Here is a 12,859-nt window from a genome sequence, read left to right as displayed (position 1 = left end):
AACTGCTCCAGTGTGGGTCCCTCCCACGGGGTGCAGTCCTTCAGGAACGGACTGCTCCAGCGTGGGTCCTCCATGGGCTCACAAGTCCTGCCAGCAAACCTGCTCCAGCGTGGGCTTCCCACAGGGTCACAGCCTCCTTCAGGCATCCACCTGCTCTGGCATCAGATCCTCCATGGGCTGCAGGTGGATATCTGCTCCACCATTAACCTCCATGGGCTGCAGGGGCACAGCCTGCTTCACCATGGTCTTCACCAGGGGCTGCAGGGGAATCTCTGCTCTGGTGCCTGGAGCACCTCCTCCCCCTCCTTCTTCACTGACCTTGGTGTCTGCGGAGTTGTTTCTCTCACATATTCTCATTCCTCTCTCCGGCTGCAGTTGCGCAGTTTCCCCCCCCCCTTCTTAAATATGTTGTCACAGAGGTGCTACCACTGTCGCTGATTGGCTCAGTCTTGGCCAGTGGCAGGTCCATCTTGGAGCCGGTGGCATTGGCTCTATCGGACATGGGGGAAGTTTCTAGCAGCTTCTCACAGAAGCCACCCCTGTAGCCCCCTGGCTACCAATACCTTCCCATGCAAACCCCATACAAAAGAGCAAAAGGAAAATCTGTAATCATGAGAGGTGAGGGCAAGAAGGTTTCTGAACGTATATTGAGGACATAAAGAATCTTCTGCTCCAAATAGAAATTAGTTACTTGTTAGCAGTGATGTAAAAAGGACTATTCAATACAGATTTCTGTTCTATACTTGGGGCAAAGCCAGATGACCTAGTCACATCTGTGATGTTTATGATATTGTGAAGTACCATTCTACCAATAGCTAAGAAGGATATTAAACAACATAATCTAGAGCTAAATATTTTTGTATCAGCACACTCGGGTGACCAACATTTAAGTATTAGGAAAGAAATGGCCATAAACCCTCCTAATCATTAATGTTGATTTTTAATAAGTCTCAGAGCACTAGAGGAAAATCATCAAGCTAGAAGCAGGTTAATGCCATGCTAGTATTTAAAGAAAATAAACAAGAAAATCTGTCATCCTGACATTAATGCCAGGGAAAATACTGGCATGACTGATACAGGACTCCATAAAGTATTAATGAATTATAATGTAATTAATTTCATTTAATGTGGTTTATGTAAAATAAATCTTGTCAAAGTAGCTTGATTTTATCAATTTATCTGTTAAAAGATCGCAAATCAGGATGTCCTCTGTCTTGTGTTATTGAAAGGTTTTGATCAGGTGATTACAAAAGTCCTTTGTGACCTTTTTTTTATTGACAAAAACTGCAAGGAAATGTCATTTATTAAATCTCCTTTACTTTGAGCAGGTATTTTGTTATAGTATTATTGCTAGATTCTTGGTTACCTTTAACTCTCCTACTCCAGAAGAGATCAGTCTGCTTTAAGCAAATACAAGAGAAAGAATATTTTGGTTTTGCTGAATAAAAAAAAAAGAAACAACAACCTAAAATGCTTTTTACGGACAACTATTACATCCTATTAGAAAAAGCAATATTTTACTTCCTTGAGATATTTGATGAAGCTTCTGCTTATAGCTGCTTTTAATATCCTTCATGCACATATTATTTTCACTATTTGCCCTGACCATACTTTTTCATCTAAAGTGCAGTGAGAGGTACCTATAAACCGCACTACATTTATCTCAGTGACATATTAAAACAACTCCTTCTAGCGATGAACTTGTTCTCCGGTACAGCACTTCAAAGTCGCTGTGTAGTGGTCTTCCGACTCAACTTTCCCTTATGTAAACCTATGGACATAGCACTATAGTTTGTAACAGGTTTATTCTTTCATGCTTTATCGTCATTCCCTCAGCACTACCATAGTTATCAAGAATCAACTGATTATACAGGTAAATCAAATTTAGGCTTAATTCAGATGTCTGGCATCTTTCTTCTTGTTTCAATGGGCTAAAGATTTAGATGTATTAATTAAACATATGTCTGTAAGTGCTGATTCAGCCTCCTCCCTGCTCTTTTCAGAAGTCACTCCATTTCTCTTTGCCTTCATTTCTTTATTTGTAAAATGATATAATGGTAAAGATAACCTGTTTCATAAGAAGCCTGAGGTCTGTGTATGGAAAGTGCTGTGTAAAAGTGCTGTGTAAAGTGTATATTTCTGCTATCATTTTTGTTACTCTGAAAGTCTGATGACCACACTGAAGAAAGTTTGAGGCCAGGCTTTGGACTCACCTGTTGAATTCTTGTATAATTCAGACTCTAGCTCTTTTCCTTAAAATGTGGGTGATTTTGTATTCTGCCTGCTACAGTTAGAACAAAGAAAAACAAAGTGGTGACACAGGCTCCAAAAAGATGTGGAAAATGCTTAAATATTTTAAAAATAAGATTATAAGAAGTACTGAAAGTTTTGAAAGGAGCTTGTCTTGCACAGGGTCTGTAATACCAGTTTCTTCTCTTTAAGCTGCTTAAATGAGAAGGAAAAAGGAATAAAATGTATGAGATGTTTTTTCTCTGGCTAAGAAAGAAAGCCCGACACCCCGACGAACGAGGTAATACATGGAGATGCAGTGAAGATACAGTCCCTGCCCCACATTTCTTACCATTCAAATGTGTTGCTTTTACCAGGTAAATTACTCTGTATTCCAAAATGGCACTGAATATGTCTAATCAAATTGTGCGGTGCGCAGAGAGCCTATTGGAGCAAATGACAATAAATTCACTGGGACTAATATAAACGTGGGTGGTCAAGTGGAGCATATGCTGGATCAACAAATAGCTCAGGCCTTCAAATGAGCAAATTGGTGCCACAAAGTGTCTGTTCTGTCCTCTCCCCTGTGGAAATGGCCCCCATGAAATCCATCTGTTTTAACTTTACTTGGAGGATTCTCATGAGCAGTACAAATATACCCTGAAATTCATTTGTCCAAACTCATACTTTGGGCAACAGACGAAATCAGTTTTATTAGCAGGAATATTTGCAAATATGGTTGAACAGTAAGAAGCTTCCACAGAAAAGACACAGGTAAGCACTAGTAGGTCTTGATGCTTTTGGGCATGAAGATGCCAGTGAAGACCCAATGCACTAGATCAGACTGACTGTCTATAGACTTAACAGGAGTTTCTATGAAGACAAGCAAAAACAAGCCCTCCAAACAGCCATCTGTAATTTATCCTTCTGGTTGGATCTGTGATCAACACCTCATTCATTGATAGATGGATTCTCTAGGGCATGTCTGAGGACTGACTTTTCCCGCCTCCTGTTATCATCTCGTTCCCTAACCCAGTCATGCCAAGATATTTTCTTTCTGTCTTCCCATTCACTCCTGCTAACAATATTGAATCTGTTAAGAGTGACTAAAATATAATCTACTCCAAAAAATGATCACTATCACGCACTTCAAAGTGATCTGTAGTTATTTATGGGTAAAACAAATGAAAATTTATCAGCTAGTTTTTGAGCTTCATGTCTCATGGTTAATTCCTGTATGTAATAGCCTTTCCAATTTATTTTTAGGATTTTATTTACCATAGTAAAAGCATGGTAACTTCATTGCTGTTTCCTCACTTTCACTTAGAGTTAATACCATAAGCTTCAGACATGAAGTCTAATTATGTTCTTTAGTAACTATCATTCTCATTTGATGGTTTTCAGTGTGAATTCATTTTACAAATAATGTAATTGGTTCCCATGTTAGGGTTACAGGCAAGAGAATAATTACTGAAAGTCACGTTCCTTTTTTTCCTCATTTAACCCTTCTACAGTGAATTTGTTCAGAACTTAATTAAGGAGCTTTTCAGCAAAGTGGAAATCAATCTTTAAAGCCAATCAGGCACTCAAACACTCACATTAGTTTATGGACTTTGATTCAGAGAAGGCTCTCTACATATGACAGGAGACATATACCTAATGCTGACTGAAGGAAGCAGAGATACATACTACATTTTTATCTGGGGCTGCAATGCATTAAGGAAAGGTGAATATTTTGGAGGATGCATTGTGAATGATATCCTGAAAAAAAGTCTGAATGTAAGTGAAAAAAATTGTTTAACTCATGCTAACCTGCCATTTTCTAACTTAATGCATGGGTTTCCAAGCTGCTTTCTATTTACATCAGTGTAAATAGAAATGTAGATTCACAGTTAACGCTACTGTGAATAAGAACACGATTTGCTTTTCGGTGTACTTGCAGCAACAGTTATTTGCCCCAGCATCTGAAGTACAGTTATACTGAGAACCCCAGGTAGATCTGTATAATGAGATGAACACGGCTCCTGGAAAAATGCTCAAAAGGAGAAGCAAAGCTGTCCCCCAGTTCTGTGTTCCCTCTGGTCCTCAAATTGAGAGAGAGTGATTGAGAAAGCAATATAGAAAAAATGGTTCCTGAAGCCAGAGACGCCCTGGAGAATGAGGGGGGGCAAATCTGGCAGTGAAATGCAGATTATGAAAACCTTCTCTGTATTCTTGTCAATGGTTTATAAAAAAAAAACCAGATGTCTTCCTCAATTTTTTTTCTATTACATGTGCCAAAAGTACACTGATATAAAGTACTCTTTTATGCAACCTGTAGACATGAATACTCTCTGTAGCAATGAAAATGTACCGATAGCACCCATTTCGTCTGTCATCAAAAGTCTATGTCTGAGATAGCCACCCTTAATACCCTCCGTACGCAATGAAAAGAAAGAGGTACTTTTACATCTCACTTTATCCCACTTGTTTTAGACAGCTGCTTTAAGAAGAGGCGATTAGGTCCCTGAAAGTGGTTATTTCTTTCCAGTGGTTGTAAAGAAAATCTAAGCAACTACTGTAGGCATCTCAATTTGATCAGATGAATAGCAATCCAGAGAAACGTTCACCTGCACAGGGAGGAACAGAAATCAGCATCATAACTCTGGAAAGAAAGTAATCTCGGTACTGCAAATGCAGCCAGCGGTAAGTATGCTACAGGTACTCATAGGTCATTGAAAAGCAAGTACTGGCCACAATAAAGTGACAATTTTAAAAAAACAACCCAACATTAAGAATGAGCAGAAATCGCTAAAGTACAAGTATTTGGCCACGGATATTTCATGTCTAGCAAAAGTAGGTAGTGCGGATGCAGCTCCATTAACTCATTTGGATCTCCTGATGATTCATACCAGAGTTCAGGAGGAAAAGAAGATATTCAGCAGTTTTTGAGTCAGTCTTGGACAGAGGAGCCAACATGACTCAGGCCTGTTATATAAGTAAATCTTTCCATAACAGTGAATATTATTTTGTAGTCTTTTAATATTCTGTGTGGGTGTTTATAAAAGGGATGGGTTACTTTTAGATATGGCAATGTCCACATGCACATGTACACGAAAAACAGAGAAAGAATAGAACATGAGTCTAAAAATGAAATATAACTCCATGGCAATGATATTTGTAGCAGGTGAAGGACAGAACACAAGATTGCTATTAAATAAATCATAATTTATTACACGTGCCTGTTTTCAGATGCCCAGTTAAGTACCTAATTACATGAAAAATGCAATTGCCGTGTAAAGTGATGTTAATTTTCAAGCACACCTGCTGAGCTTAGGGTTGTCATTCAGGTACCTGCTCAGTTGCATGCTGTTGTGCACCACCTGCAGAAAATATTTGTGTGCCTGTCAGGAGGCTGGCCCAGGTCATTAGTGAGGAAAACCACAGCTTTGCCGGTTCAGCGGGCAGTCCCATGGTCTATCCAACATAGCTGACAAATTTCATTATGATTCCTAACCAGAGCTCCGTCAGTGCAGCTTTTTTTGTTTTGATGAGGGGATGTGCAGGGAGAGCCCTTTCTCCGCTCAGACTGTAGATGCTTTTTATTTCTTGGATTTCATCTCCAGTTGATGAGTCCTCTGCTATGCTTACCTATATTTTTTTTATTCTTTTCTCTACTTCCTTGACACATGCTGTATGCCAATAGAGAGCAAAAAATACTGCTAGAACTTCTATTCTTAGTGTTGGTCCATTTGCTTTGTTGATTATCATCCTGACTGTCAAAGAAGTGAAATGGCATTGCTTTGCAGTACCTGCACTCCATAGTACTTTCACATTGTCCTTTGTTTCCTTGACAGGTAGAAACTGTTTCATGAATGCTCTATGTGTGATGCCAAACAACTCACGGTGACAGCTAAAACATAGCAAGCGGCACCAAAGGACATTTCTCAAATGTGTTTCTTTGCCCTTTCTTCACATTGAAGATGTTAATAAGACTCAAGGCTACCTATGTTTTTCTATGGAGGATAGGATCTTTATTGCTTAAATATCTTTACACTCTTGTAAATATTACTTAGGTGACAGAAAGTATGGTTTCATTCTGGGAAGGTTCTCTGATTCCTTTTACAGCTTTGGCTTTAACATATTATTATTTAAAAAGCTTCTTTCTTGGACCAAAAGTAATATTGTCTTACATATTCATCCATTTTACTGTAAATTGCAGGGAATGAGGTTGAGGGAATGGAGTGCTGTATAATTGGCCTGGCAAGGGGCAAGTGAACAGTGAGAGAGGGCATGTAGGGGGACAGGAAAAAGCTAAAAATGTGGTGGAGCAACCATTTATTTCCAAGGAACTGAAGCCTAAGAGCTTTAAAGAGGGCTTTGCAGCTGTCCTGTTTCAGTCTGTTTGGGTGAAGTACTAGACGTTGGAGCTGAAATAAACTTTCTGGAGAAACATACAGATTTGACAGACTAAATATTTCCGATAAATACAGTTAAACTTTCAACAGGCACCAGGTGGCAGGACAGTTCTTGCTGGTTGGAGCTGCACCAGTTCCCCGAGCAACTGCCTCTCTGGCCTTCTCCTCATCCAAGGGAGTTTGCCTGTGCAGAGATGTCAGGGTGGTTGAGAGGCAGTTCTTAAGCTCCCTGAGCAGCTGCTTCGTGAGCAGCCCAACTCTCCCTACCTCCAGATCAGTGCTCAGAGGCACATGTCTTGGGGTCCAGAAGGCTGAGAGCAAACAAGAAACTTCTGCTCTTACTCTCCCAGCATTTATTTATTTTTCTTTCACAGATTTTATCTGGCTTTTTAAAAAATCCTATACTTGAAGGACAGCTGATGTGACAGTGGTGGGAGATACCCACTACAGCTTTCCAGCGCTTTTCACAGAACATAATCACAGACCTTGTATGGGCTGTTTCCACCAAGGGTTCCTCTATGTCTCTCCGTCATATTATGTCATTGCCACTAGCTGGATGACTTCAAAGTCAGAAGCCACTAGCTTCTTCAAAAGAAGCTGTGATCCTTTAGATTGTATAAAGCAACCACACCGTGGTTTTCACCTATTCGCTTTGTCTTCATCTATTGACAAAAGCTAGACCTCTCTCCAGAAAACAGTTCTCTCTCACGCATTCATCATTGTCTTGACCCCTACAAGTTGAGGACTCTCTGCCTTCAGCCCTGTTTCTCAAACGCAGATGACTGTTGGCCTGTGGAGAGATCTGTGCCATGGCTAGACCGCTTCACATACCTGAGCTGCAGAAAGCGATATTTGCTGCTACAATGCTGGATCAGCCTCCAATTTATCCTGCTGACGCATGTTGCACTTTTGGCCATGCTAGAGGGAAGCAACAGCATGAGATGATGGCAGTGATTACGGTGTTGATCTTTAGGTACTGCTGGACAGGCAAGCAGGCATAGATGCTGGCAGCTGAGCAGCAAGTTTAAAAATGACTGTGATACCAAAGCCTTTCTTCAGTCTAGCTTGCAAAAACAGCTCTCTCGGCTCCATGGGAAATTTAGCATTTCCTGGTGTTGATACTATAGTTCTGAATTTCATGAAGAGCACAGGGCCACCCCTCCAGACCAAGGAGCAAGTGGATGCAGAGGTTTAGTTCTCAGTCCTGGTCCTCAAGGTTTCCAGTTTGGGCATCTGGCTGAATGCACCAGAGCTCCCTTCTGGTTTGTAAACCTGCCTTCCCCAAACACCACAGCACTGGAGAGGTGGTGAAGGGAGGAAGGCATTTCTGCTATGGAGCGTGGAAGCATGGACCTGAACTGGGAAGTTGTAAGGTTGGACATGACCTGCTAAATCCTAGAGACCACAGCGAACTCAAAGGCAAGATAGCACCACTTTTTTTGCAGAGGATGTTTTTGACACTTTTTGGTTTGTGTCTTCTTCTCCTTCACTTTTCCTTATACTATCAGCAGTGCAAAACCAGGTAATAAAAATACATAATAAAGGCAAAGAATTTTGCTCTCTCCAACAGGAATTACCTGATTTATAGTTGTTCAAGGAGATTAAAAAAAATGTGAAAATAACCATAAAAGGGTTTCCTGACAAATATTTCAGACAGTAGTTATCTCCTTTGAAAAACAAATGCAGTCTTAAAAAGTTACAAAACCAACACAGAAGCACGCTTACATCCATGCACACATGTGCAAGTATAGAGATCTATAAAATATATTACACACACGAGCTCAGCTTTATTCCAGTATATTCCTATGGATTAAATTCCAATTGACTGAGTTAAACAGGAAAATTTTGACTACATTAACTGCAGTCTAGTTTTGTGTATGTATTTACACAATACACACAACAGAAGATTTGTGTATTCATAAAAAACTAAAAAGCTATCACTCATATGTAGGTATATATCAGCTAAATAGCAATAGCCCAATCATGTTGTTTTGTTAGGGAAAAATAGCATTTTCAATCTCTTCTTAGGATGATAAAATTTTTTACTCTCCGTTTACATACTAACTTCACCAAAAGCAAATAAATTGCATAAAAGGTAATGCATCTGCTGTGTACATATTTAATCCCTTCTCTTTTTGTTCTTTTCACACAGAGATTGAAAGATTTAAAACAAAGGGAATTTGCTCGAAATGTGGCTTCAAAGTCATGGAAAGATGAGAAGAAACAGGAAAAAGCACTCAAGCGCCTCCACCAGCTCGCAGAGTTACGGAAGCAGTCAGAATGGCAAGTATTTAAAATTTATATTACATTTTAATGCCCTCTTTCCTCAGTCCCAGAAGAAATCTCCATATTTTTACTCCTACACTTTGTAATGTCCAGAGATTGTATATACTGTAACCTGTTTTCAGCAGTCCCCAACTCCAAATATTCCTGTTCTGCAAACCATAAAATTGAAAGCCCCTGAATTAATTAATTGCTATTTGAAGGTTTGTGTTTTTCTCTCCTGTAGCTAGTTAATCTCCTCTCTTCTGAACTGAGTGGTTTGAAGATGTTTTTATATCATCACCATTTTACCTTATTCAAACTGACCTGAATAGATTAGTATAACTGTCTTATCATTTGATAGTAAGTGAACAGGAGAGGAAAAACACTTTTTAGAGCATCTGTACTTAGTCTGTGAATCATTTTCAATACTTTTAGTATACTGAGATTATTCTCACAGTTTCTCTGTAGAGTAATGGAAGTATCATTATGTGAATGAAAAATAAGTAATTAACTGAGTTAAGTTTGCCCAATACTGTTAGCTCTATTGATGAATATCAAGATGCAGTACAAAGTTTACACTAATAAACCTTTACATTTGAGAAATCTCCTTTGTTTAATGACACTGAATGCTTCAGCAGAATAGATTGCCACCAGACCAATTGTTTATGTTAATCTATGACCATAATGAGTTAAGCAGATAATTAAACCGGCATTCTTTTAAATTCATATCAAGCTTACTGTACCCTGGAAATAATAACATTCAGAGCTTATTGTACACTCATTTTGGCCTATGTAATTGCTTTCGAGTAATCTGCTGAAATATAAGAGTTTAGTGCTAATGTATCACTTTTATGGTTACAACTCCATTTTCATACAAATCTACTGAAAAAAATGTAACTGCCTGTGGGAAGATGCCTTTATGCCCAAGCACTTGAAGATGTAGTCTCAGATAGACCGATAAGGGTGGTGATAATAGGAACGCCAGAGTGAGACTGGGAGGGAAAAAGCAGGTTTGCTTTTAGAAAAAGCCAGGAGTCCATAATCCTTTGCAAAGAGCCTGGAAAGACAGTGCTTTCTGTTCCTGTTTGTAATGACTAATAGGTTCAGGGGTGGCTGAGAACCGTGATCTTGGTGGAGGGGTTGCATTTCCAGTTGCTCAGGCAAGACAGAAAGTCAGCCTTTCTAACCAAAAGTCTACACACACACACACAATTGTTATTGTCCCTGAGTACTGTGTCTCCGGTTCCAACAGAGTTCCTTACAACAAGCTAATACAATTTGACAACAAAATTACTGTTAATCTTGTGCACAGAAAAACTGAAAATGCAGCTTTATTTTTCTGTTCCAAGGAGACTTTGGAAAGGATCTCTTTACACACCTTCTCCAAGAGATAATTCCTTCTTGATGTACAAATAGGGGTGAATTTGTATCTCCTGATGCCAGATTTGTGGCAAATGCAAATATATTCTCAGAAATGCATACATATTCTCATACTCCAAGCTGACCCTACTCCAGGGAGTCTTTATGTCGTTCCCACTACTGAAGATCAATGCATTTTTATAGCATTTATGAAGCATGCTAGCCTATTTATAGGTAGCTCTTATGCAGATCTGGCAGTCATAATTTACTTATCTTCAATTAAAATATTTTCTAATTTTTAATCAAACTCTTTACTGAAGCTGGTTCCAAAATTTTTTCATGTAAGTGTACTGTAGTACTGCATTGATAGCAAATGTAGATAATTGGTCTAATGAAAGACATGTTTAAAATATTACTTGGAATAACATTTGTATGGTGGCTATATATGACTCATCTCAAATGGAAAATGGCAACAGTCATCCCAATCTCAGTTAATTATATATTGCAAGAAATGTTTGTTAAGGCCTTCTTAGAATAAGTTCTTTTTTTTTTTTTTAAAGTACAAGAGAACTAAACCACAGATTTAAAATCTGAGAGGTTTTGGGAAGGCGAAAAATGTAATTAATGAAAGTAGACTACAGAAAGAGAAATATGGCAAAGTAAGTCAAATGGTGATTGATAATGAGACCACTAAAGTTGCCATTAATATTGGTGGAAATCCATCTTGTGTCCTTTTCTCCACCAATGTTTGGTGATAGTTTTAGCATTAATATCTCTTTGAATATTTCACAAAGTAATTTACTGTGGAATAATATAAAGATAAAATAAAAATCTACTCTTTAAAAAATCATACATACACCCCTCCAAGCAAGCAGAATACTGCCTTTTTCTCTTATAGTGTTTAATTCTGCAGATGCTCCAGGTGGAAGTGTCTCATTTTGAACAAGGCACAATTTCCTTTGCAATGGCCTCTCAGAAAACCAAGACTTACCACAGACCAGATTCTCACTGATATAAATTCGGAGTAAAGTTTATTCTGGATGTACTGGGCATAACTCTGAAAAAGAACATTCATGTGTTGACTTCAAATCATATAATTTCCTGTATGTAAAGACTGTCTTGCCCATTTAGAAGCCCAAGCTCAGGGCTAGACTGCACATTTACCCTTTAGAAACTTTAGAAACACTGTTTTCCCTTGTAACAGCATGAGTGACACGCTTCTTTACCAGACAGACATTGTCAAATGCGAGTTCTCTCTTAACTTGGTTACTTAATACAGCTTTTTTTTTTTTTTTTTTTAATTTATTACCTTACAGCATCACTGGGAGTGGACCATTGCTTAAAGCCCCCAGATTAGTCATGGAAAAGCAGCAGGCGCCAGATAGCATTTTCCTATACAAGGGCGGCAAGTTCACAGCCAGTTCTCAAAGAGCTGCCATGAGAGGACGACATTTCTCCAGCAGCACACTAGAGAAACAGCAGCTCATCATAAGCAGGCACCAGCCCCCCACTGAAAGACCCCATGCACTTGGAAATCAAGTCTCACAAGTGTTCCCAGATAGCACCAATGCTTCTCAAAGGGCGGGAGTGTCTTTCTCGTTCTCTAAAAAAGTCCCCTTGAAGCTCGAGTCCTCTGCATCAGTCTTCAGTGAGAACTCTGAAGAAGGAAATGATTGTAGTGAATCCCCCAACCATAAAACAAAGCAGGCTCTTGAGGGCTGTCGTTCTGGCACATTTTTGGAAGAGGATGTGAAAGCAAGCTTAGATAAAGGGCCACCTATTACACAAGACCAAATGGGTTTGGATAACAGTGCATCAAGTCATGTAGCTGCAAAACCTAAAATGCTAAAGGAAAAGGATAAAAGCAGTGATAGAGAATTAGAAGAAAAGGTCAGTGCTCATCCTTCATTTTGCAAAGTCAAAATGCAGCTTTCAAATTTGGATTTTTCTGGTTCACTTAGAGAAACAGAGCCAGAGAGCAAATTGAATGATTTTGAGCAATTGTTGGAAACTCTTATTTCACCTTCATACCAAGCTAGCAATTTTTGTGCACAGCCAAACACCTACAATCACAGCAATGCCCACCTGCCTGACCAGTTACCTGAGCTCCCACAACAGCCAGAACCTCAGCTGGCATGCGCAAGCAACATTAGTGACGGTCCTGGGGTGGTACAAAGAGAAAGATCTTTGGAGAGTTCAGAAACCACAAATGAGACTATGGAAACACTTCCAAGGGAGACCGTGGTTAAAGAGGTTAAGCCCCAGGCATTGCCTTTCCTCCATGTAGTGAGCAAAGATGGCACCACTGCTCTGCAGTGGCCCACAGAATTACTTTTGTTTACAAAAACTGAGCCCTGTATTTCATATGGCTGTAATCCATTGTATTTTGACTTCAGACTCTCTTTAAATCACAGAGATGGTAAACAGCATGAAACAAACAAAGAAAGCTGTAAAGAGCACTCTATAAATAAGACTGCAGATGAAAATGAAGCCTCAGGTTTAATAAAACACAAGCAAATGTCAAATGAACAAGATAATCAGTTGTTGAAACCAAAGAAGATGAAAGGTTCCCTAAATCCAAGAAAGGCCAAGCAGAAAGCTGAGTCAGA

The 12,859-nt window shown here is 39.2% G+C and overlaps 1 protein-coding gene across 1 annotated transcript in view; it reads left to right on the top strand.

The window, feature by feature from the left end:
* ZNF804B (zinc finger protein 804B) overlaps positions 1-12,859 on the top strand; it is a 34,312-nt gene that overhangs the window by 19,057 nt on the left and 2,396 nt on the right. The window contains 3 exon segments of the mRNA XM_009330592.1: positions 8,779-8,909; positions 11,567-12,857; position 12,859. The exon segment at position 12,859 is cut by the window's right edge and continues 2,396 nt beyond it. Coding sequence (XP_009328867.1) covers positions 8,779-8,909; positions 11,567-12,857; position 12,859 — 1,423 coding nt within the window.

This window comes from Pygoscelis adeliae, unplaced genomic scaffold (assembly GCF_000699105.1).
Source record: "Pygoscelis adeliae isolate BGI_AS28 unplaced genomic scaffold, ASM69910v1 Scaffold27, whole genome shotgun sequence".
Classification (NCBI taxonomy): domain Eukaryota; kingdom Metazoa; phylum Chordata; class Aves; order Sphenisciformes; family Spheniscidae; genus Pygoscelis; species Pygoscelis adeliae.
The sequence above is the reverse complement of the archived record's forward strand: the minus strand, read 5'-3'. Positions and strand labels throughout refer to the sequence as shown.